Here is a 27724-nt window from a genome sequence, read left to right as displayed (position 1 = left end):
ATGGAGAAGTGGACATACATGACAAGTCCATTCCTAACTTGATGGATGTAAGAAACATAACCACTGAGAGCGGATGCCTCTACCCCGTGTAGCACACGACCAACAAAAGATTCCTGAATGAAAATGATATCCGGGTGGCGACTGTATACACATCCTTTGAGTACAGAAAGTTTAGACCGGTTAGTAACACCACAGGCTTTCCAAGAGATGACATGCAATTGTGCCATCTTATCAAACTTTGCCATGACGTTTGCGAGGGCCAGATGAGGAAGTGACGGTGGTATAAGAAGTGCTACGTGGCGTGCCACGAGGGGAAGACTCCCTGGGGGGAGCATTCAGTCGACCAGTGGGAGTGACAATGGAGTGACAATGGAGTCCAACTTCTCCGTAAGGGTGGTGACAGTCATAATGATGACTTGTGATTCAACCAGTGAATTTAATGTTGTCTCAAGTGTGGCTTGCTTGCTAACCAAGCCATCAATGCGGGCTTCTGTTGCACTGAAACGTGCTGTAAGTGAGCTAATCTGAGTCCTGAGAGTGGCAACAGTATCGCAAAGTTCAGTGACAGCAGCTGAGTCCAAACCGACAGTGGAGGCAGGGGAAGCTGCAGCACGGAGTGGTGGTGGTGATGCTAGTGGAGCCCCACCTGTAACAACAGGGGCAGGGTTAGCCTGGCGTTGAAGTGCAGCCATGACAAACGTTAACCCCTTCTTGATGACATCGGGGACATTTCCAGTGCAGGGTATCTGGAGGTGGAGGATTGGGTTGCATTAAGGCTGTATCAGAAGCAGGTGGAGGGGGTCGGTGAGGACACGAGAGTCGTGTTGGTCAGAGCACCATGCACACCGTTCTGGCACAGAGCAATACCTGGAGATGTGACCAATGCCCCAGCATCGAAAGCACCACGGTTGCTCGTCCTTCATCTTGCGAAGCTCACAAGATGGGAGGCAGGGAAGGAAGCTGAAAGTGACAATTGGTGGTGGCGGGTGAGGAAGGCTCCATATGACTACCAGTCGGTTGATAGGAGTGCCATTCTGGTGGAAATGTCAGGCTGAGTAAATACCCGGCAGCTCCTTGACCAAGTTGGGATTAATGCAGACAGGATAACGTGTAAGGAGGTAAGTAGGAAACTTGTGGGGCCTCTCAGGTGACTCTTGAATTTCCAAAGAAATGGATATGAACTCTCCTTTAGTTACACTGTCTACAATGTCCCTGTGACGTCTGGAGATGTAGACAAAACGAGAAGTGACTGCAGACATCTTGACCTCCGCTTGGGTGCAGTCAAAGTGAAAAGTGCGGTTGACCTCAGACAACCATCGAAGTTTGATGTCCACAGTTGGGTTGTCTTTTTAATAAAAGTTTGATGTAGTCAGCCCTGGGCACGAACGCCAGAGGCACAGAGGCAGGAAGCAACGGCAAAACTTGGGGAGATTGAACCAGCTACGGGAGGCGAGGAGTGATGGATCTAAGGGCTGTTGCCCTCTGCAAAGGATCAGAAGTCTCCTGCCACTTGGAGGATATGGTAGCAGGGGATGAAGGCTCACTGTTGCTGTCTGAGGTGTTATGCACGGGGTGCTTGGCAGAGGAAGATGCCTGGCCGACAAGGTGAGGTGCGTCAGGTACAGATAATTCTGGTTCCGTAGCTACTTCCCCAGCTAGCGAGACATTGCTACTACTTTGTGGTAGCCGTGGCCAGTCACTCTGAGTCATTTCATCCTCGTCACTCAGCGCCTGGTCAGCTTCAAGGTCTTCGAGGGTGCCAGGGCCCGAGTACTCCATGCTGCACACTTAAGCAGGTAGCAGGGTGAGCGGGACGTCAGCTTCACCAGCACGACAGAACAGACCAATGGTAGCAGGGGAAATGGAGTGACTTGTCCATGACGTCACACAGGTCATACTGCGCATGCACAGAAACGAGAAAACCTGACTGGGGGGCCCCGTCTGCCATACTGAATTTCCCCCCCCAAACTACGGGTTAAGTCCAAACACCAGAAAATCACAAGCAATGGTGAAGTGAGCACTAGACCTTTATGTTGCTCCCTGCAACTACAGAGGGATGTTGGAAGGCAAGGACCAGCAGAAAAACCAGGAACATGAGCTGCACACAGCAATGATTTATGTCTGGCCCTCTGGTGGCGAAATCCCATATACTGAGTGAGGCTATGGGTGTGTTCGTTGATGGGTGATGTGTAGATGGTTGGGTGGGCAGTTGGAAAATAGGCCAATGGGAGCAGGTTATTTGGGCAAATATGTCTGAGATGGCAATAGGTCAGCCTGTGGAAAATAGGACTCATAAGCGTTATTACTGGGGAATCTTGCCGAAGTATATAGGTCCACTGGGTTATAGTATTACCATAGTGTAATACATCCATGGTTAAAGTCTTAAGAGGTCCATGTATATATGGGGGATAAATGTCCTTGTGGGAGAAGAAGTCCAGGGGGAAAATAGGCTCATTATGGAAAATATATCCATGAGTGTATATGGCCATTTAGGAAACCTGAAACCATGGAGAGATCAAAGTTTCTAAGCGGAAAATTTGTCAATGGGGAGAATTTTCATCTGTGGGATGAAATGGGTGAAGTAGTATTATCAGTTGGCTGGAAAAAGTTGTGATATTCTGGCACATCCTTGACATATGGCGAGAACTGTCTGGGTTTATAATTATTAACCCAGAGGAAAGTGGGCATGAAGAAAACCATCCCTTGTAGTATGGCTTATAACCACATATTGATATGGTGTTTACAGAGAAGATGCAGGAATCTCCCTCAGGCTTGGGTCTTCCTCAGGTTTATCTTTGTGTAAAAATATTGAATTCTCACAATGAAGAAGAATAAATCTATGGGAATTTACAGGTATAATTCTTCCATTTGACTAAGTCAGGGATGTGGGAAGTTATTAGATCAGTACGACTAACCAGTGTCCAAAATTTTCACCCAATCGTTTCATACGTAGTAATATTCTTGAATCAATTGACGAAAGTTGTTGATTTGTTTAACTTCTGTATGCGAAAGCTTTCTCTTCAGAGAGAGAGAGTTTGGTTGTAGCAAGAATGAACCAAAGAGTGTATGACTGAAGTGAACAGTTAAAAAATTGGTAATATTATGTGGATGGTACCGCTTGTGGGATGGAGCAGGTAATTATGAAGGCACCGCTACGTATCATATCCATTTCTTAAGGCACGCTGATAATAATTTTCCTGTTTTTCTTACTCTCCTTCTTGTTGTTTCAGGAGCCTAACAATCTCGTTTAGAGAAGTAACGTAAAACTTAAACCATTTCTCTGCAATGCCATTTTCTAATCTTACTCTTGCTAAATTACTACAGTTTTGTTCATTTTATGAGAACCGTTTCGAACTGGAAAGATGAGATGAAACCGTCACTAAACACCTTAATGCTAAATATCCTTCCTAAGTTGCATGTAATCGTCCGACAGCCGCAAAAATAAAAACCACATTGATAATCGCAGGCAAGAATTAAAGGTGATGTTGATTAATGTGTTGATGATTACGATGGAGAAGAGTGTCGGTGATAATTTTGATAATAAATGATGATGATAATGATGCTGTGATAATTATGATGATGCTATATTGTTGGACAGGGCTGAGGGTGTGGTGGAGTCTGGTCTGTTTCACAAATGGCTGCTGTATTCTCAGCCCAACATCACTTCGTGCCTCAACACTCCCACGGTCATCACTGTCACCGCCGTCCTCTCACTTAGTAACTTATGGGTATGTAAAAGGATTGCTTCACTGACAGAGGTCTTTTAGTCCTGCACATTGTATTTGGCAATACCAATTGCAGTTACAAGTTATAACGTCACACACAGTACGTCCGCCGCACGACAGAGGATGACTTGCACTTTTTCACCGAGTCGAAACGAATCACTCGGCCACCGCACGAGCCTCGCACCACACAATAGCCGCTCGACGGTCATACGACACCCATTCGACACCCACTTGACACACAAGCTGCTCACACGGTACTAACACGATCGTGAGACAATAAATCGTTTAACGGCCAGTATTCTTGCTCAACTCTGGCACGATTTTAACACGATAACAGCACAGTAAGTACGTATTTGGTCGTTAGCTGTACGACATCTTCATGATGTGCCCATTGTCGTACACGACATACGCACGATTGTGAAACGATCACTACAACCATAGTATGACACACACGACTGCCATATGACCAACATCAGCCCTATATACATATATATATAGGGGGAGGGTCATCCACCCACTTCATTCTACTGCCTGAGCTACTACAGACAACATGGAGGCCAACATGGGCATCCTTAACCAACTTGCCACCAACATGACAGACGACGAAGCTTTTGAAGCCCAATTCAACAACAACAAGATGCTGATAAGCAACTTGAAACTTCAGCTATGTTACACCATCCTACGGGACAAGAAAAGACCATGCAAGCCATGTAGTTGTTTTGTAAGGGATTGGATCACTGAAAGACCCCAGCATGGCCACTGTGATACTTTGATGAAGACCCTCCTGGACACCGACAAGCCCACCTACAAGTACTACCTGAGGATGGACGAGGAGCTCTTCAATGAGATACTTAAGCGGCTCACACCGAGGATCGCCAAGAAGGACACAATCCGGAGGAAGGCCCTGGAGTCCGGTCTACGTCTGGCCATGACACTCTGCTTTCTGGCCACAGGAGAGGCATACAAGAGCCTGTGCCTCAATTTCAGAGTGGCCCCCAGCACCTTGTCACTTGTCGTCCAGGAAACCTGTGAGGCCATCATCGAGGAGTTCATGGAGGAGGTCATCGTGTGCCTGACGACACCGCAGGAGTGGAAGGAGGTTTCCAGGGGATTCTCGGACACCTGAAATATTCATCACACCGTAGGGATTACGGCAAGCACATTGCAATGCAAGCCCCTGCCAACATGGGATCCCTTTACTACAACTATAAAGGGTTCCATTCCATCATTCTGCTAGCACTGGTGGACTCGAAGTACAAGTTCATGTACGTCGACGTGGGAGCCAATGGGTCAGCCTCGGATGCTGGAATTTTCCAGGTGACTGACCTCAGGAAGGAGCTTGGGGACGACACTGCTGAACTGCCACCCAGAGAGCCACTGCCTGGGGGTGATGTGCCAGTGCCCTACTTCATTGTGGGTGACCATGCCTTCCCAATGAGAGAGTGGCTGCAGAAACCATACCCCCACCGAGGAGTACAGAAGAAACAGTAAACCTACAACTACTGTCAGTTGACAGTCAGGAGGGTTGTCGAGAACACCTTTGGGATCCTGGCCAATCGCTCCCGGTGCCTCCTCACGACCCTGAACCTACACCCTACCACTGTAGAGAAGGTGGTCCTCGCCAGCTGCATTCTCCACAACATACTGATAGAAAGATGCCCTGGAACGAACGTACTACCTGATGGTGTGCATGACGTGAACGAGACGCATGGAGACTGGAGGAAGAACCCCCTACATGGACTCGAGTCACACCATCGACAAACGGGACCAGAACCTGCCAAGGCTGTGAGGGACTACCTCATGGACTACTACAGCCGACCAGAGAACATGCTGCCATGGCAGGAGCCAGTCGACTAATCACAAAGCAAAAATAATCTAACAGAAAATAACCATGACCCTGTATTCAATACTGTATCTTTAACATTTTAACGTCCCATTGAGAATTGCATTTTTTCCTGATTGCAAAACTTATGTGCTGTCAGACATCATTTGAATATCACGCTTTAAGATATTGTTAAAGTATTTTCTTATTTGTATATATTTGTCACTTTTCAGTTCTCAATGACTTCTTTTAAGTTCAATATATCCATAAAAATTAACTTGTAGTCTCATTTACTTGCATAATATTGTAATGTTTCCATAATAATTTTTATTCTTATTTAGTATTCTCTAATATAGTAACATTTTCTAATCTATTTTGTAATCTCATTTATACTTCAAATATAATTTTAATGTTTCAATAAATAGTTTTTTAATTGTATAATATTGTAACTTTTTCCATTATGTTTTGTATTCTCATTTATACTTCAGTTATAATATCAATGTTTCAATAAATATTATTGTTATTGCCCAATGGATGTTTTCTCCTATACAGTTCTCCCTTGCTATTCAATCCCCCACTATTCAATATTTCACTCTTACAATTGATCTTTTTTTATACCCATTGCATTTAATACGATTTTGGTCACTTGTTTCGTATAGGGTCGACCTCCAGAATGGGGTCCCTCATGCCCACATACTTCTTCGTCTCGTGACCTCTGTCACTTTGTATCACTTTGTAGGTCATCCTTCTCTTCTTGCTCCTTTTTCTCTTCTCTTTTCTTGCCAACGCTTCACTTCTACTTCCTTACTTTGTCTTCTTTTAATGTTCATATGCTCTCTTGTCTTTTCTTCCAACACTGTGTTGAGGTCCGGGTGTGGGTGAGACGGGGCCTTCAATCAAGACCCCCTCCCACCCGTGTCTGTTTTCACGCTATGTTCAGGTCCGTTTGTGGCTGAGCTGAAGGGGCTTTCACCATCCTAAATCTCCACGAGTCTCAGACCTCTGTGAGTCACCGACCGCCATGTCATACAGTGAACTCTCACATTTGGCGAGTTTTTATTTGGCGAATTCACTTTTGGCGATGAGATGGGATTGTACACAACACTCTAATTTGGGGACAGAACTCTCACATTTGGCAAGTTGTTTATAATGAAAATATTCATCATTCATTCATTGCCAGATGCCATGTATCGCAAACGGGGTGGCCAAGGGCTTAGGGTTAATTGTTTTACAGGGAGGGGCACTAATCCTCCACCAACCCCACTTGACACGTAGGGATGCCAACAGCATCTGGTGTTCCCAGGCGGTCACCCATCCAAGTACTAACCAGACCCAACGTTGCTTAATAATAAAAGTATACTTTATGCCAATTAATTTCAAGTTTTTTTTTATTAATCTGAATTAATTTCAACAAAATTTAGTTTGTATTGTGAAATTCAAGTCTCGTTTTCTCAAACCTCTTGAAGTAGCCAGATTGTGCTACAAGTAGCGAATTGGGCTACTTTTGGAAGCCCTATGCTACTAAATTTTGAATTTCGCTATATATATATATATATATATATATATATATATATAATTATATACTGTACATAATTATGTTGGGCTACTTTATACCGAAATTCGCTACATTTGAGGCCTGTTTCCACTACTTTTGGTCACAAGACTCTGGCAACCCAGGTTCCAAGACATCTTTGTTTACACTTCTCTGCCAGGCACCATTACGTGCAGTACACTTCTCAGCTAACCACCATTACGTGTGCAGCATTTTGTCTGTGTTTTATTGTGATTCATACCTGTGCTAAAGACCTGACAACACATAATGGCTAATGAAACACAGAAATGTTGAATGGGTGACCTTGGCGGACCACCAACTAAGGCATCCACGCACCATACACCACATGTACATGAAGCCCATTATTTTATTCTCTTATGTGAGTTTTTCTGTTATGTATTGTTTCTTGGCTAAAATAAAAAATTGATTCATGTCATGTGTGTTTATCACATGATTTACACCCAGTTATGTTATAGGTGGAAAATCAGTCCAGTCATGCATGCTCAGAACCAATTTATTTTTTTCCCATTAGTTATTCAGTTCAGATTTGGTGAATTCCTGTTTGGCGAGTTTTTTTTTTGCACCTATTACTCGCCAAATGTGAGAGTTCACTGTACGTAAATTTTACCGCTCCATAAAAACAATTTGTCAGGAAAAAACTCCGTGCCATACAAACCGTGCGTCACAGGAGAGACGAGAGGAGTGAGTTGGCCTGTATTAATTTACCTTTGTTTTTGTAACCACTAAATGTTTAGTTTTTATTATGAAATTTGTAATATTCTTTTATTTCATTTGATGCCTTTCAAAATAACTTTCTATGTATACTACGTACAATAAAAATTAAATAATATTGGAAGGATATAGAAAATTTGCTAGTAGAAAATCTGTTAACATTTATTTGTATTTATTTATAAACATATTATTTATTTATGAAAATATAACCTGACATTGCTGAAATTGTTGCACCTGGCAGAGGAGGCCACATGAGACTTCTAAAAAAAAAGAAAAAAAAATGAAATTGTAGCACCTGACAAAGAGGGCCATATGGAACTAAAAAAAAAAAAATACTGAAACAATAGCACCTGGCAAAGAAGGCAATAGAGCACTTAAAAAATAAACAAAAAACTGAAATTGTGGCACCTGACAAAGATGGCCATATGGGAACTGTAAAAAAACAAAAATACTGAAATAGAAGCAGCTGGCAAAGAAGGCAATAGGGCACTTAAAAAAAAAAAATGAAATTGTAGCACCTGACAGAGAAGGCCATATGGAACTGTAAGAAAAGAATTACTGCAACAGTAGCACCTGGCAAAGAAGGCAATAGGGCACTTTAAGTTATAGCACCTGTCAATGAAGGAGATATGGATGGATGTTCTTAAACACCAAAGTTATCTATGTCTCCTATGTACCGCTCCAGGTTAATGTCAGATATCCTTGGGGTCACGGGATGGAGTACCTTATCCAATACTGCCCTCACCTCAGGTCTCCCGCAGGTTGGGGTGCTTGAATTCCAGGACCTCGGTGTACCTGGTACAGTGATTTGTTTACCACCATTGGTAAACAGATGGTCCTGCGACAGAAAGTGGCTCGTAATGAAGTGTGGTGGCATGTTGAGGTTGTTGTGGATGCTGCGTTGGAACTGGCCGAGGAGAGTCAAGGGTGATGATCCTAGGCATGGGTCCAGTCTCATTTGTGTAACTTGTAAATCCTTGGACCATCTTGAAGAGCTCAGTCCAATATTGGTCCTGGACTCTTTCGCTCCAAACCCAGCGCACTTGATGCAGCATATTGGTGGATGTGCTTGAGTTGCACCTGATGCTGGTTTTCCGGGAGGTGTGCTGCCTTCCACTGCTCCAAGGCTGCCGCATGACGTTCTTCCGCCTGATGCAGCTGTGTATGAAAGATACAATCACCTCCAGAAGTGATGGTAAAAAAAAAAAAAAAAAAAAATTAATAGAAAACTGTGCCATCACTTCTGGAGGTGACTGTACATGAAAAAGAACAATACATAAGACTAACTGTAAGAACTGTAAGTATAATGATCAAGTTTATTAAAATTCTGGACATGTTATCTTATTTCGTAATAGCCACACCTTTAAACAATTATATATTGTGTAGTTTCATTTTGTGTGTGTATTTGGAATTGTGTGCATCTGTGTGTTTCCTTGTGTGTGTCAGAGAGATTGGGAATAATGTTTAGTTTTTTTAATGAACAGTCTGGAAAAACATACCGTTTCCAACAAGTCTTTTTTGTGCACTTTCATTTCCCTCTGTCACTTGGAGGTGCTTGTTGACTGCTGTGAAGGGCATCTCGTGAGGCCAGACGTCCCCGGCTGCGATTTGTCGGGGTCGTCCACCACTGCCACCTCCTCCTTCTGATGCACCTGGCTGTTGCTGTTGCTGTCCGTTTGGCTGCCCTCCTCTCTGCCCGCAGTGTCCACACAGGCCTGGTAGACCTGCATGGGAGTAGCATATTAAGTTGATTAGAGAATATATATATATATGGAGCCTCTGTGGTACAGTGGTAGAGTGTGCGTTTCGTACACGGGCGAACCAGGGTTTGCTCCCCGCCAGGGTAATAAACTTTGGGAGTGTTCACCAGGCCACATACTGCATTGGCGGACACAAGGGGTGCTGTGGTTGAACCAGTGTCACTTACTATAAAGTATGCTTGCACCCAGTCAGCTTGAGTGGGCTGATTACACTTGGTTCAGACTACACACATTCAAAGCCACGCCAACACTACAATTACACTTACAAGCACTTTTCACCTTACATACAATCGCTACCAGACAGCCTAAGCCATATGGTAGAGATCCATTGGCTGTATCGTTCCAACTTCAGTCGGGATAGGCCGGTCCTACAGTGGATACTCAAACGGCTGATGATGATGATGATGATGAAGATATATATATATGTATGTATATAAATAGAGAGAGAGAGAGAGAAGAATTGAATAAAGTTTTTAACGCACTGACCATTGAGACAGCCCAGAACAGGGCTGCCTGTGGTAAATGACAAAGTAGATTTAAAATAAAATTAATAAATAAAAAATAAAAGGATATGTATTGCAAAATACCTTGCTTTTCCTGATGCAACACCTGACGATGTGGGGTAGGAGGAAAGAGAAGGCTTCTTTAATCCATATCTTCCTCTCTGTCAGCACCTTCGCCCCCTGGCCAGACCTCAACTGAATGAGTTTAGCGAACCTTGTTCGCATGCTTTCAAGCTATTTATGGAGACATTCTTCTGATAATTTGTATAAAATGCATTACTCTAGAGGTATAAAATGGATAGTACTGTACACGACAGAAACATTAGTCAAACCATTGAATATTATATATCAAGGTCCTTCACTTTACATAGTCATCAATTATATATATTAAATCATTACCCCTTCTGTACATGTTCAAACATCTTAATCTCTGGCTGCACCCCACTACATATAAATTTGGCACTTCACAAAAATAATATATAATAATCGAACAGTCCACGTACGAACAGTCAAACGAAGCACATTACTTACTGTATATCAATTTGATAAATTTGTGGAAGACAATACTCATACAACACACATGGCATATGTACCCCCTCCACAATATGTCTACCCCTGATGTATATATGTTCCCCCCCAATGCATACATGCCCCCACTAAATTTGCTAGGTCAGCATGCTTTCCCACGCCTGAAGACGGAGTTATTGCATCAGTTGATATCAGACAGCCGAGAAGGGCAGACTATTTTACTGTGAGCTTGTAATAAACTCCTTATCTAGCTGTTTGTACACGGAGTTTCTATCACCAAAGTATTGCAAGTTACATTTGGTAGCAGCGGTGTTTCGAACCATCACATTCTGACCGCCTCCTTGGATTTTTTGTGATACAACCAGATACACGACGACTCGCATCTGCCAGCCTCGCCCCTCCTCCGTGCCTCTATACCTTGGCTGTGCTTTTCGAGTGTACCATTTTTCTCACCAGTGCTCACCTCTCAAACAACCGCACCCATACGCCTTGTTCCTGACCGCACGTGTCACCGTCGCCGACCTACACACCTGTTGCACCTGTTCCCAGCACCTGTTCCGAACTCATCATGGCTCCTGCCCCCACGGTGCCACTTATCACTGTCTGCCCACTGCCTGCCCACCACCATTCCCTGCATTTGCAACTCACCAGCTCTACACCTGCCATGCGCCGACATTTGCCCTCCCCACCCACCACCGGCCTCCGCCGTCGCCCGCATCTGGTCTGCATTACGGAGCCTCCTAGGACCGCCACTCCCTGCCGGTGATTCATTGCGGCGTCTCTTCTCCTCTCCGCCCAGCTGTCTCTCCACCGCCGCCCCGCCCCGCCCCGTCCCGTCGCCCCGCCCCGCCCCAGCCCAGCTACGCCCAGCCACCCTGCACGTCATACATCTCGACACTCCCGTTTCTACTGTGTAACTATAGTATATCTTTCCTTTCTATAGAGATTATCCTCGATTTTCTCTACAGATTGGTTATTGTAAATATTCCATCTCATTTCCATTACCCCGTTTTCATCTTCACCTACGTTATTTATACTCCATCTCATCCTTCGCATTTTATTTAAACCATCCATGCCCACACCTTCATTCATTTTCACACCTCGTGTATTCCGTTCTCTCATTGTTATTTATACATTTCCACCTACGTATCCATCTTCATCCTTTCATCTTCCATTGCCGCATTAAATGTCATACTTTCCACGTCAACCGCTTACCACCAGCCCTCTTGACCCAGAAACATCACCTGCTCATACCCCGTCTGCCGACTCTAACACAATCACTCATTTACGAAGTGGCAAAGAGTACCACCGCCCTGTACCTGAGACTCCCGTTTCACTTCCCGCAGAATCACTTACTACCCGTCCTACCCTCGTAAATCCAGATACCTCCTCCTCTACTCCTGCCTCTACACTCCCTTCTTCTTCCTCTACTCCTTCCCCTGTCGTTCCCTCTCCTGCCTCCCTTCATACCCCGTCTTGCTCGCCCTTAACTGCCACTACCTTCTCTCTCTCCCACACCTCTCCTGCCGCCACTTCTACACTTCCAGCCATGGCCAACCCTCCACAGTCTATCTCGACGATGCCAATCGTCCCAAATTTACCGGCCAGGACCCAACTTGGTCTGTCTATGATTTCCTCAGAGAAGTCGAAACAGAAATAAACAATAGACAAATTACCGAGGAATCGCTCAAAGTAGCTTACCTCCTCGGTCGCTTGCACCACGGTAAATCAGACACGGATCAGCGATCCGTGCAGGACATTTCGATAGCATTCGTACCTTTGCTGATTTTCGTACGGAACTCATCAGCCTTTGTTGCCAGCATTCAAATACCACGTCTCTCATGGGATTCATTAATCTCCTAAACCAAATAGATGAGGACTTGCGCGTCCCAGCGCAATATGCCAAGCTCCGCGAACCTGCCACCACCATGAAAGCAACTAGTAGCGAGATGCTGCAATTACTGGTAGGCACGAAATGGTTAGAAGACAAGAATGGCTTTCCAATGCTTTCACTCACCAACTTTATTGACTTACTTGGTTACCTCAGATTCCTTCACTGGCTTACTCCTAAACAGCGAGAGCTAGCCTTGGAAATCGGTTTCAATCCAGGAGATAAAATTATTCAGGTCACTAAAGCCATTCATGAAAGAACAGGTTCGAACTACACGCGTCAGGGCACCACCCAACCCTTGGCCTCCTCAGTCTGTCACACCTCCACTACCCCAGACCAATCTCGCTCCCGTCCCACCACACGCGGCAGACCTGCCACACATCACTCTTCTACTGCAGGTCGTGATCAATCTAGCGCCCGACGAAACAGAGAATCTTCGATTCTTTGCTGGTACTGTGGTCATCCTGGACATCGAGCATCCAGTTGCGACCGTACATACAGACGTCCTCACTCCCAAACCAGACAGCGTACGCCTTCCCGCTCACGTCGTCCACACTGCAAATACCACAAATCAAGCACGACTCACACCACTGAAGAATGTCATTACCTCAACCGCCCACAGTCAGGGGAAGCGCCGCGCCCATATTGGACCAATATCACGTAGAACCAGAAACCCAACTCCCCATCTGCCATGTAGGTCCCATAACATCCTCGGGTTTAGTCATTCTCGGAAGCAGTCATGACATACCAACATCATTCTTCTTGGACACAGGATCTATAGTAAATCTCATCTCCGAAAATTCCTTACAAATTATTCATCGACATCACAACCACGTCAGTTTCCTAGAACCACCAGACATTCGCCTATGTGGTGTTAACGGCTCAGAGTTTAAGGTTAAGGGAAGAGTCACCCTTGAAGTCAAACTCCACAGAGATTTGCCCCCTATCCTCATTGAATTTCATGTCACTAATGACTTGCAGTATCCCGCAGATGCCCTTATTGGTTTCTCCACCATGGCACAATATTCCATTGCATTATTACCTGCTTGTCGTAGTATAGACATTTCTGGATTCCCGCTTTCCACTATGGAATGTCCCCGTCCTGTTCTTACGATCAAATCAGTCCTTCAATTACCTCTGTCCCTATCACTACCAAAAAGTCCAACCCAGCCCAAACCACCACTATCATCATCTGAGAATACAGAGATCATTCCTTTACTGACTGCGAGCAAGGACATAAATTCCTCAATGTCTTCTGATACATCATCTCAGCCTTCGAACATGGCTCTTACATCCTCTCCCGACAACACTATCGCTGACTCAGAAATGTCTCAGTTACCTACCTCACACAGTCTGAATGATCTTCTTCAACACGCAGAGACGAAACGTGCAGTAACGAATACGTGCACACTTTTGTTACCGCATGAGTTCACCAAAGTCTCTGTTTGTGTTGCCGGTGCGAAAGAATGAGTGGATGTACTAACCCTACCTGAGACGTGTTGTGTGAATGGCTTGACTTATGAGTCAGCGTGGTGTACAGTCTTAGAGGACAGTTTATGCTACCTGTACTTGCTCAATGTCACAAATGCTCCACTAAAACTTAAAAGTGGTGTAAAGATTGGAGACTTCCTAGTATACTCAGCGGCCGTAAAGGTGTGCCAGGATTCCTCAATTCCTACTATTCAGACTGATGATACGCCAATCGGTGTATGTACTATTAACTCTACGGGATCTGCGCCGACGCATTCACCAGATATGCTCTCACATCTCACTTGGACAGATTTCCCAGAAAATACGCCTCAACTCCTCGACCTTCTGACCTCGTACAGAAACGTGGTTGCCTTACCCAGTGAACCGATGGGTAGAACAGACCTTGTCAAACATACGATTGAACTACTCCCAGGAACTCAGCCGATTTACATACCAGCGTATCGATTGCCTCACACCCAGAGAAAGCAAACAGATCAAATGGTACAGAACATGTTAGACCAGGACATTATTGAACCCTCCATCAGTCCATGGAATAGCCCACTTTTCTTAGTACCAAAGAAGGACGGCAACTTTAGACCAGTAGTCGACTATCGTAAGGTCAATTCTGTCACCGTTCCAGACCGTTTCCCGTTACCTGTCCTCACTGATTTGCTAGAATCCCTTGGTGAAAATAACGTAGTCTTTTCATCTTTAGACCTCCTCAGCGGGTACTGGCAGGTCGAAATGGAAGAGTCCTCTCGCCCAGTCACAGCCTTTAGCACCCCTTCCGGACATTTTCAGTTTAAGAGACTCCCTTTTGGTCTGAGAAATGCTCCTTCCGTGTTCATGTGACTTATCCATTCAGTCTTCAGCGGTATGATGGGACACTCTCTTTTTGCTTACTTAGATGATATCATTGTTGTGAGTAAATCCATCCCTGATCATTTTACCAAACTCCAGCAAGTCTTTGAACGCCTCCAGCTCGCAGGCCTGAAAATCAATCTCAGTAAATGTGACTTCCTGCGAAAGAAAATCAAATTCCTAGGCCATGTCGTAGATGCACAAGGCATTCATACTAATGAGGATAAAACTAAGACGATCATTAACTTCCCAGAACCTACCACTACCGACGCTGTACGAAGTTTCCTGGGCCTCAGTGGCTATTATCGTCGCTACATCCGGAGTTATGCACAGATCGCCGCTCCTCTGACCCACTTACTCAAGCAGAATGTGCCCTTTGTTTGGACTAACGACCAGTCACAGGCTTTCCAAAAGCTAAAGACAGATCTTGTAAATGCCCCTATTCTAGCGTTCCCTGATTATACCACACCCTTCCTTCTCTGCACAGACGCCTCAGGCACTAGACTTGGTGCCGTTTTGATGCAACTCGATGAAGCATCAAGGAAGCGTGTAATACCGTATGCTAGTCGCACCCTTACAACCGCTGAACGTAACTACAGTGTCACAGATCTCGAAGCGCTAGCGGTAATCTGGTCCTTGAAACATTTCAGAGATTTAGTCTATGGTTATCCAGTGCATGTCCAAACAGACCACCTTCCACTATGTAATTTGTTCAAGAATCGCAACCTAACAGGCAGGTTAGCTAGATGGTCTGTCATCATCCAGGACTTTAATCCCACTTTTCAATATGTACCAGGCAAGTTGAATCTTAGTCGCAGACGCACTCTCATGTCACGTAGCAGCAGCTATAACATCACTGCAGCCTGAAGTAACTGAAAATACTACACTAACGTCAGAAGTTGTTCGAAACTTTCAACGCCAAGACCCCATGTGGTCCAAAGTCATTTATTTCCTAGAATCTGGCGATGCCTTGACTTTACCTACTCTGCCAGTATCACTAGATGAGTTCATGCTAGATGATGATCTCTTGTACAGGAAAACACTGCTAACAGGCAAAGATATGCCCAATCGCGAAGTACGCCAACTTGTTGTCCCCACTGCCCTGATGCCAAAGGTTCTTCATATTGTTCATAATACTCCTCAAGCTTCCCATCCAGGTAAAGACCGATGCTTGCACCAAGCACGTCTCAAATACTATTGGCCAACCATGCGCCGCGATATCAATGCCCACTGTGACTCTTGCCTCTCCTGCCAGAGCCACAAAGGATCAACCGGCTTACCAGCACCTCTCTTACAATACCCAATCCCATCACGACCATGGGAAACCATCTCAATCGATCTCTTAAAACTACCTCTCACAGAATCTGGCGCTGAGTACTTGTTCGTAGCGGTCGACCACTTCTCCCGCTACTGTGTCCTCGTACCCCTCTCCGACAAGACCGCGAAGAGCGTTGCACGTGCCCTTGTAGATCAAGCAATTTGCCCGTTCAGTACCCCTCATACCATTCTTACTGACAACGGTACAGAATTCAACAATAGCCTTCTCGATGAGATCTGTTGCCACTTTCATATCAGTAAGTGCAATGTCGTGCCTAACCATCCGGCTTCCAATGGCCTTGTAGAATGCCACAACCGAAAAATCTTAGAGTGCCTCAGACATCTAGGCTCCCATAGTTCGTCCTGGGATGACTGGATTCCCCAAGTGGCATCTTCCATCAATAGCTCCATCAATGCATCCACTGCTGAATCTCCCTTCTTCGTCCTCTTTGGTTTTGACAAGGACCTCCCATACTCTCTCTTATCCTCAAAGCCAGAACCCATCTACAACATGGATGATTATGTTAAACTAAAATTGGCCAACTTCCAGACAATCCACCAGTATGTCCAATCCACTTTGGCTTCCTCTCAGGAGGACATGCTGCAGCGCCAACATAAGTCCGCCTCTCCTATCACTATCAATGTAGGCGATCTTGTCTTTGCTCATTCCCATACGCGTTCCTCCAAGTTGGATGACAAATTTACAGGGCCCCACCGAGTCCTCACTCAACAAGGCAACAAATTTCACCTCCAGGACCTATCCACTCAGGACACCAGATGGGTCCACGTCGATGACTTAAAGCGAGCACCCCGTGGCCTCGTGTTGGAAGAGTCACTTCCACAACCTCCTGCCCCCTCTTCCCCTCCTCCCATCCCTCAGTCTACTTTGTCTCCACCTATCCCTCAGTCTCCTTCATCTCCATCTCCACCTGCTCATTCATCAACCAATCAATATCGGTCCAAACTGCGCTCTGCCCATCAACCTCTTCACGACCTCCCCCATTAACTCTACCCTGATTTTCTAGGTACGATGTTAGCGATTTCCCTGCTGGCAGTGCTGACCCTCCTGGGGTCTGGGTCAGGTCATGACGATGGTGGAGTACGTCCCGGGGCCTTGGTCGGCTCGGGAGGCGAGGTAATGCTTATCGACGACATCGCCTCTTTGCGCTACGATCTTGCGCCCCTGGCCGACGTAGCCGTTGCCCTACCTGCCTACGCGCACCAGCTCCACGGAATCAGGAACCATCTCACGGCCCTCATGGGGACACACAACCCGAATGAGTATCTCTATAACCTTTTCCTCCCACTCTCCTGGCAATTGCAATACATAAGTAACAGATTCACTGAGCTCAATGACACATTTACCATTCAGACACCCGTGGGTCGTTCTCGTGTGAAACGAGGTCTCTTCGACTTCGGCAGTGAGATTCTGAGTGGCTTGTTTGGCGTTGCTACAGCCCGTGACATTTCTGGCTTCAAATCTGATCTCACTCATTTAGCTTCAGCCCTAGAATCACAACGCCGAGTCATTAAAATCCAACACAGTATGTTACAGAAGCTCACAAACCAACTCAATGAAGTCACGTCCACTCTAAACAATTTCACTGATATCTTACAACACCACCTTTCAGATCTCAACGTTATCTCAGTTCTTCTACCTCAAACTCAACATGGATAATCTCCAACTGGCCGTTGACTCTCTCCTGTCTCAAGTCTCTACCTTGGTTCGTATCCTGGTCGATGCTATCAACGGACGTGTCACTGCCGACTTAGTACCTGTCTCAGCTCTCCGTTCTGTCCTGGGATGGGCTCACTCCACCTTCGGTCTCTCCCCAGTCCTCCCTTACTCCTCCCTTGAATATTATTATCCTGTTCTCGAAGCCACTCTTACTACATACATCGTCGTCCATATTCCTCTCCGTTCTGCCATAACCTTTAGCCTTTTCCACACCATTCCCTTCCCTTTCTGCCTCAACAACTTGTTACAGGTATCTGTTCCTTCAGAATATTTCCTCCTCTCCCATGATCATCTTTCCGTTGCCTTCCTTTCTTCCACAGACCTCCAGCAATGTTCCTCCCTTACTCCGACCTCTCGTCTCTGTGCTGCCCACCTTTTCGCTATCTTCCCTAGCAGTGCTACACCCTGTGAGTCTGCTTTAGTTCGCAACCATTCCATCTACTCGGCCTGTTCTTTTGTCCCAGCTCTTGACCTCCCGGTCCACCATGCTCACCTCAACCATGTCCAGTCCTTCTTCTTTGCTGTTCCCATCTCTGTCACAATCATGTGTCCTGGTTCTTCCGTTCGCTCCGTCCCCGCTAGTGGTCTCTACAAAGCACCTGACTATTGTACCGTCAAATCAGAGTCCGTCATCACTTCCGCCAATCGCTATCACCAAGCTGTTCGTAAACACTCCTATGACATCTTTCAACTAATCGACATGCCTTCAACCCTACCATCTGCCAACATTACCATCACCTCCCCTCACTTGCGCATGCTCACCTTCCTCAATGACAGTGATTTCATTTTGGATCAATTTTCTCTGGCCTTCAGCTGTTCATGGGTTCATCCAACAGTTGTGTTTCCCCCTGTGGTTATCGCTTTCATAGGTTTTCTACTCATCATCTGTGCAGTGCATTGTTGTGTCAGAAAAATGGAACGTCGACTCCAGGAAATCAGAGTCGCTACAGGCATAGTACACCCTACACATGAGGTAGAAACTCCCCGTACTTAGTGCCCTCACATTCAGTGACTACCATTGCCATCTAACCATTCACCAAACTGTGAACAGCACTCTGCCTACTAGAAAATGATGGTATTTCTTTCATACATTACTGAGTGACAGTGTATCCTACAGAAAATACAAAAAAAAAAAAAAAAAATTGAAGGAAGAACAACAATAGAACTCTCATCTCTACTCCTTGTTTATCATGTATCAACCTATTATTGTGTAATTCCCATTATGTTTATATATACCTTCGACCCTTACTGGATTTGTACCTATTAATCCTTGTATATCTTATCTGTATATATCCTTCTAATTCCCTCCCCTCAACATGGCCATGTCTCTCCTACTGCCCCTGTATCATACTTATCCCTTGTACAAACCTCCCCGGTCCTGCCTTACTACTATAATCACCCACCATTTAACTCCTGGTGTCAGGAGACACCATCTCAGCTACCCGGGGGAGTAGTGTACCCCCTCCACAATATGTCTACCCCCGATGTATATATGTCCCCCCCCCCAATGCATACATGCCCCCACTAAATTTGCTAGGTCAGCATGCTTTCCCACGCCTGAAGACGGCGTTATTGCATCAGTTGATATCAGACAGCCGAGAAGGGCGGACTATTTTACTGTGAGCTTGTAATAAACTCCTTATCTAGCTGTTCGTACACGGAGTTTCTATCACCAAAGTATTGCAAGTTACACACACTACTTTATAAAGCATATTACTGAACATGATTAAACACTGTTTGATATTTTTTATCAAGGTACTTTACTTTATATAGTCAACAAATATATATATATATATATATATATATATATATATATATATAATCACTACCCCTTCTGTACGTGTTGGAACACCTTCCCACCGGCTGTATTTTCTTGTTCACCTAGGCGCAGAAGTCACTTGTCTCATTTCATTAAAAAAAAAAAAAAAATATTGCGCACTATCATAATTTGATCAATTCCATAGAACAATTAAACACTTGCTAAGGCACTGGGACATATATAAAACACTCAAAAATTATAAAGACACTCTTCACTCACCTGTTACATTTAGCTTCTCAGCCATCTCCTGGTACGTTCTCTCCTTCTTCTGCCTATCACGGTAGGATTTCAGGTTCTTGTTATAGAAGTGTTTCTGTTCCCGGTACCACTCCGCCACTTCTATTTCCTTTTCTTCCGATAATACTGAGTATGTCCTTTTGCGCTTGTTGGGAGGGTCCGTCGGTCTACCAGAAGTTGATGGGTCGATGCTGTGTGTTGACCACTGTGTTGACCTCTGAGTAGATCCCTCGTCCTCGCTGTGGTCCTCGGCTTGTACTACAGGATGTCTAACCCTGAATGATGTAGAGGTGCATGGTCTTGATACAGGAGAAGGGTCTGAGGGACGTCTTGGTGCAGGAGAAGGGTCTGAGGGACATCTTGGTGCTGGAGGAGGGCTTGAATGGCGTCTGGGGCTGTATGATGGTCTTTCAGGGTTTTCTTCAGGCAGGTGTGAAGGGATGAATTGTTGCCCAGATTCCATCTGGGTGTCACTGTCGCCTTCCTCTTCCTCTGCCTCCTCACCGGCATCGTCATCACCATCCTGAGGGTCCTGTGATGCAAATAGGTCAACTGATGCCTGTGCATCGCCTTCTCCCTCCTGCTGTGGCTTCATAACCTTCTTAAAAAGTTTCTGTCCCTTTCCCATGGTGGTTGTCGTCTCTGCTGCTGACCGAAGAGGAATACTGATTTTGACACTGTCCGAGGGTGTTTATATATGTGCAGCCACTGCCACACCGCACAATTCATCACGCCACTGTTGAGTCGTGTGAATATTGTGTGTGTCATGTGCACATCCAACAGAGCTCGTGTGCCTATCCTGTGGGCCGTGTGCAAATCGGGTGTTTGTCATGTAGCCCACCTGGCGCCATACACGACTATGGCGGTATATCCTGTAGTGATCCAGATGTTATTGTGCAGTTATCGTGTAGGTCGAGTGGCAATCGTGTCTGCCACACAAAAATCCGGTTTCACACATGCGATTACTTGTGTGGATATTGTGTTGTGATAGGACGCTGATCGTGAAGTCGAGTGTCTCTTACAGCTGTCGAGTAGCAATGTGGCTGTTGTCATATAGTGGTTGTGGATGTCGATTTTTGGGAAGATATTTATTTTGTCATTGTGTTGTCATGTTGTGATCAGATAAAGATCGTGTTGCGGTCGTGCTATTGACGTGTCGATCGAACACAGATTGGGGTCGATAAAGTTGGCCGATCACAGGATGACAACAGCAACTCCAACATGATCATAGTTTGATAACAACACTATAGTAACGCAACAAAAAATAACGTTTTTTTGCTTCACGCTGTCAGGCAAAAAATAGTGCATGGACTAATTTTTGGCCGACCACAGCGACGAATTCCGACCTGTATGACACCCCCTCGAAAAGGACAAATTGAGGCAATCTTTTTACACGATAAACTCACGATGTTAGCCGACTCGAAAAAAAAAAAATTGAAAAGATCAGCTGTGATCGGGGGCTATCGTACTATGTGTGACGCAGGCTTAAGAGTTAAATATCACTACTTGTTCATTTTTTTTTTTTTTTTCAGACTGCTACAGATTTCGGAGAACCATCCTCAAATATTTATATGTTAAATTTTAAAAATTTTACAGGGAAATGAGTACAGTATCATAAAAATGTTTGAAGAGAAGTCAGACTAACATTCTGGGCACACTTAATTATACTGCCAAATTTAATCTCTCTCTCTCTGTCTCTCTCTCTCTCACATCTACTGTATATATATATATATATATATATATATATATATATATATATATATATATATATATATATGAGCCCTTATGTTTCACGTGATTTGGGTTTATGAATTTAGCTTTCACAGAAAATCCCAAAATTTTCAAGAACTAATGTCTCACGATCAAGAATTCGTCTTTAGCGTCAATATATGGGGCGCCGGTTGGCAAGATGATTGTTACCATTTGTGAGACTTTGTGGTGCTCAGGTAGTGATCGCAACCTATCTATCTATCTATTGCCAGACGCCTCAATCCTGTTTAGGGTGGCCATTTTTTGCCTTTCCCTTCGTTCAGCTCTTGTTCTCATGTGGTCTACCTGTACTATATTATGGCTTCCTCTTCATTCACTGGAGGAGCACATAATAGTGGTGACAGTGAAATACTGAGAAGTTCAAATGATGGAGGGAAGTAGAGAAAAGACCGTCGTGAGTATCGGGTCGGTATGAAAAGGAAAAAGTATTCGGTAGAGGATAAGACGAAAATTTTTCAGGTTGGTGATCCATTTTTAATGTATCTTAATATTTTTATCATAGTCCTAGGGTTTTCAGTTATGCTGATAGCCTGGTTCGTGAGAATTATATATTAAAAGTGAGTAAAAGAGTACCTTTAGGAGGGGCTGTAGAGCCAGTCAGAATTGTTACCATTGAGTTAATACTTTTCGATTAGCGAAATTCAGGTTTTGCGCCAACCTCTTGGAACAAGTTAGACGCGAAACTTAGCTCACTATAAATATAACTATATATATATATATATATATATAAATATACCGTGCTTGACAGAAGTATGTGGCGCACGGCGCCCCCCCGAACAAAACAAACCTTTCAATTATGGAAAAAACATGTAAATAATGCATTATAATTACTTTTAATGCTTGGTAGGGTTTCCTTTGCGCCTCTTCACGGACCTGAGACGTCGCGGAAGTGAAAGGGCCAGGTTCCTCAGGTGCTGGGGTGATATACTTGCCCAGGACCCGCAAACGGCTGCTTCCAGCTTAGGCAGAGAGTTCATGTCCTTCCCTTGATAGATTCTTCTTTACGAGGTACCAGAGGTTCTCTATTGGGTTGAGGTCTGGGCTATTGACTGGCCAGTCTTTCATGAAGGAGACCTCGCAGTCACGAAGCCAGTTGGTGACAGATTTGGCTTTATGAGCAGGTGCACCATCCTGCTGAAACATCATGCACCTGTGAGCTCAAAAGACACTGGTAAATGATCACAAAGCAGCTCCAGGTAAACGTCCTAATTCACTTTGCAGTTCCTGGGAAGCACAACAAGCTTCCCCAACCCCTTACCAGAAAAACAACCCCATACCATTAGTGAATCAGGGTGTTTAACTGTGCTTTCCACGTAACGGGGGTCAAGTGGGTCACTACCCCTGCACCGGTACACTCGCCCTCCTAGATTACATGTAACGGTAAACGTTGCCTCATCAGACCACAACACTGACAACCACTGCTCCTCACCCCAGGGTAGGTACTTGTTAGCAAAGGCAAGCCTACGAAGTCGCTGGTTATGTGTAAGAAGAGGCTTTCTCACAGGCCTGTGGCTTGTGTAACCAAGTTCATGGACTCTTCAAGAAACAGTGCGCACTGAAACCTCGCCAAACACTTCCGGGTTGCTCTCCTTTATTCTCGCAGTCACACGAGGATTAGACTCCACTGCACGTTTGAGCACATTAACAGACCTCGGGGAAGTTTTCTTGGGCCTACCAGACCGTGGTTTCCTTGTATGAATGTCACCACTGTTTTCCACTCTGTAACGGGCACACCGCTTCCGCAATGTCGACCTAGCCACACAAACCAAATCACTATTTCCTTCGTGGGGTGGAGTGCCTCTTTTAGAGTAATGATCTGTGATATTATTTCATTAGACAATTCAAGGGTAGGGGCCATATTAAAGTAGCGAAAGCCAAAACACTGCGGTTCACTAAGAAAAAATAAAAAAATAAAAATAAATATGGTGCAACAAGAGAGGGAGGAGCGGCAGTTACCCCCTCTCTCTCACAGCCCGCAGGCAACTGACTACTGAATAGCAGCGTTACCAGATGCCAGTGACAGTATTATCGTACAGCCTTAGTCAAAGTTATCGTATTTTGGCTCAAATTATCGTATTCAATTGCTAAACCTAATCTTCGCGATACAAAACTATTAGTACACTTAATTCTTGACAATCAACTTGTATTAATGTTATCTAACTAAAAAAAAAAAAATCTATTATCTTGGGATTACGTGTTTCTACTGTAAAGAACGTTAATGAACTTACTGTTGTACGTGGCCCTTTTTCTACTCTATGTAGATGTCTGGAACATCATCTGGCTCCTCTCCAGCAAGAGCTGTACTAGGGTACAGCACTTTTGAATTCATATTACGCAACATAGCTCTTGATGGTGTGAAAGTTGTACAGTTGCTATTTTGGTCCCACTGCACACTCTGCATAGCTAATAACATGTCTCCAACAGTGTCGGTTTTTAGCCTGTTTCTGTCTTTACTTTTCATCCCGTTAACGTCTGAGAATATTCGTTCACAGTCAGCATTGGAATGAGGTAATGAGAGTATTGCCAGAGCAAAATTTGCCACACACTCGTATTTCGGGACTCCCTCATCATCAACCACCGTTTTTACAGTTCCCCAGAACTTTTCAGGGGAATTTTCTTTGATCATCCCCTTCTGTTGAGCCATACATGTTACTTCTTCTGGTAGATTGTCCATGCCAAGCCTCCTCCACTCATCATCCAATTTCTGAAGGGTCAGGTCATCTTGCTCAATAATTCTTGGCAGACAGCTTGCAAGGGGAACAAGACTTTGTTCCCGAACTCCTTGATGCCCGACAACATTAGCTGGGTTTAGTATGCTCAGTCGTGACAAAATTGGATCTCCAAAGTCATACCTCTTCTTCACTTGCTTGGCAGCAGTGACAAGGAATGATCTACACCCCGAGACGAAATTCTTTCATTCTTTCTCGGTCGTTGTACATTGCTACATTTTCCACTGTCCTCTTTAACACTGATGCCCCTAGGTATACTTGTTCAAGCAATAGAAATTCTCGTTCTTCATCTGGATCAACATCAGCCAGAGATCTTTTCATCACATAATCCCGGTTCATGTACATCAGCAGAATATCTTTGTATAGTTCACAGGCTTGTCCACGCAGTGAGTTATCACAACGCACTCACTTTGAAACAGTAGGTTAAATTGTGTAAATTTTTGTAACACACAATCCAAGTAACAAAAATACAGTCTGCAGTAAGGATCATGTAACATCTCATATGCTTGTGCTACTGATGTTGCATTATACTTTTTATGGTGCTGGAAGTGCAGATCAGTAAAGAACATCTGCAGAGGGCCCCACTGTTCAAGCATTCTTCTCACGACTGCGGCATATGAAAGCCAGCGGGTCCTGGAAAGTGTTAAAATGTGGTGCTTTTGTACACTAGCAAAATCCTGGAACTCTGAAAACTGAGCTAATCTCTTGGATGATAGTTTTAGGATGTTGTGAACATCGTGAACTAGCTGTTCAATACTATTGGGAAGCTCCTTACATGCCTCGGAGGCACATAAATGTGCCGAGTGACAAATGCACTTCATTAAAAATATTCCAGGACACACTTCTCTAAATCTGCTGCTAACGGAATTGTGCTGCCCCATCACTGTGCTGCAGCCATCAGAATCAAAAAATATAACATTACCAACAGGTACATTAAAATCACTCAGTGTATTCATAATTACAGAGAATATTCGTCTTCCTGTTGCACCCTCAACAGTTCCTTCTGGATCTTCAGCTGTAAATATCGGTACCAGACTCCAAAATTTGCTTACTACTTCTCGTGAATCTGCAAATCGTACCACTACACACAAATTCTGAGGAGTTGAAATGTCCGTTGATTCATCAACCATAATGCTGAACTTTGTATTCCTTAGTTTTTCTGCTAATTCTTCCTGGTAACATTTTGCCATGACTTTCGTACAAACATTGTGGCATTTGGTTCTTTTCATATGTAGGTCCTTTGCTATGGCAGAGTCAGGGAAACAGGCCTTCACTACATCACATAAATGGTCTGCAGCTAAAAATGATACATTATGTTCTACCATGAACGTTGTTAATTTTATTTCTGCAGCCCTTACTGCATCAGCTGTACTGTTCTTAACTTCACCACTTGCAAATGCCTCAGATATCTTTTTTGAAGATGGTACTGACAGTATTTTGTGTTTTACACTTTTTTCATGCAATTTAATTGGCGTTATTTGAGCTGATATTTCCACTCCACACACACGACACAATGCCTTCAAGGCACTTTTCTTTGAAGGCTGCAACCACGGAAACTGTTTTTCCCACGCACTTCTGTACTTTTGCTCACATCTCATTTTATTCTTCGATAAATCATCACTACGGGTCTTTTCTTCAGTGCCTTTTCTTTTATGTATTTTACTTTCAGACATGTTTTACGTTGAGGTAATGCGAAAGCTGTCAAAATTTTACGCTCCTGGGTATAGTTGCTCACTCGTGGGCACACAAGGCGAGGGGAGTCAGGCTACTGGGAGGAGGCCAGCAGCCCGGGCAGGCCACTAAACTCACGCGAAGCGAACAGGTCCAACGCCCGCCAGCCGCCCGGGCAGGCCACTAAACTCACGCGAAGCGAACAGGTCCAACGCCCGCCAGCAGCCCGGGCAGGCCACTAAACTCACGCGAAGCGGACAGGTCCAAGTACCGTCCAACTTACGTTTTATGGGTGATGAACTGGTAATTTGATTACCACTACATCTCGAGTTAAAATTGTTAATGACTAGCGTTTTTATCCAAAAAAAATATACATATTATTATTAGCCATATATTTTCACGTATTTATCGTATAATATCGCATTAAAATGAAGAATTATCGTATATCGTAGAGACGTTATTGTTTATCGTACCAAGCACTGATTTATCGTATTTAAACGATAATTATCGTATATCTGGTAACGCTGCTGAATAGTGGTGGGCGTAATCGATCACTAGTAATCGAATGATTCGATTATTTGTTGGAAAAGTACAGTAATCGATTACTTTTCCAGTAATCGATACTTCTGACCATTTACTCTGAAATTTGAAATAATGACAACGTTTGTTTGTTTGGATCTTATATATATATATATATATATATATATATATATATATATATATATATATATATATATATATATATATATAATTTCAACTGTGCCACCAGGCATATAACATAGATTATATAATATTTGTTACCTATATTCAGTCGGGTGGTAGGGTACTTGTTACGTTTAATAATAATTATATCCATTTAACAATAGTCAATGAAAGAAAACGGGATCAAGTAGCTGATTCTGCGGTCACGGGGTGTGAACTACTGGACTCGACTAACTTATTCACCAAAGTGATTTAGGATGGAATTTGTAATCCAATATTTATATATATATTTTTTTTATGAGTCATTGCAGCCATACCTATATTTGTGAAAGTTGTAAACCATTAAAGGAGTTTGATATTATTTAGACTAATGTAATGAATTATTAAATTAGTAAAGGTTTAACTTTTATAATGTAAATATATAATGTTGTTTTTCAATAATATGTCCTTGCCACAAAATACCCTTTAAATAACTTGTTTTTTTATTATTTAATAAGGTATAAAAAATATTCTGACACTTAAAACATTCGCTGAGTGAGGATTTGCCAGTTGCCACACGTGGAAAGTGTTATATACTGAAAGTAATCGAACAGGTATCGATTACTATTCGATTACTTTCGAAAAAAAAGTAATCAGTAATCGCGATTACTTTTTTTTTTTGCTGGTATCGCCCACCACTACTACTGAGGCGCCAGCCAACCAACATGCAGTAAGGCCTCGGGCTACAGTGACGTCATGTTAGTGACCAAAACTTAAATTATATATAATTACACACACACACACACACACATATATATATATATATATATATATATATATATATATATATATATATATATATATATATATATATATATATATATATATATCATCACCATGAGCCGTTTAAGTAAGTAT

The 27724-nt window shown here is 43.9% G+C and overlaps 2 protein-coding genes across 2 annotated transcripts in view; one reads left to right on the top strand and one right to left on the bottom strand.

Moving 5' to 3' along the window:
• LOC145407481 (putative glutamate receptor) overlaps window positions 1-27724 on the top strand; it is a 455848-nt gene that overhangs the window by 410448 nt on the left and 17676 nt on the right. The window contains exon 10 of the mRNA XM_080278412.1: window positions 3599-3728. Coding sequence (XP_080134538.1) covers window positions 3599-3728 — 130 coding nt within the window. The remainder of the gene's footprint in view (window positions 1-3598; window positions 3729-27724) is intronic.
• Window positions 23974-26052, bottom strand: LOC145406098 (uncharacterized). The gene is made up of 2 exons (XM_080277298.1): window positions 25534-26052; window positions 23974-24429 (listed from the first exon to the last, which is right to left on the bottom strand). The coding sequence occupies exons 1-2, from the start codon at window positions 26050-26052 to the stop codon at window positions 23974-23976; spliced, it is 975 nt and encodes a 324-aa protein (XP_080133424.1).

This window comes from Coenobita brevimanus, chromosome 8 (genome assembly GCF_032717465.1).
Source record: "Coenobita brevimanus isolate Jiangsu-jjx chromosome 8, ASM3271746v2, whole genome shotgun sequence".
NCBI classification, from domain to species: Eukaryota; Metazoa; Arthropoda; class Malacostraca; order Decapoda; family Coenobitidae; genus Coenobita; species Coenobita brevimanus.
Note: the sequence above shows the minus strand (reverse complement) of the source record. Positions and strands in the feature narration are given on the sequence as shown.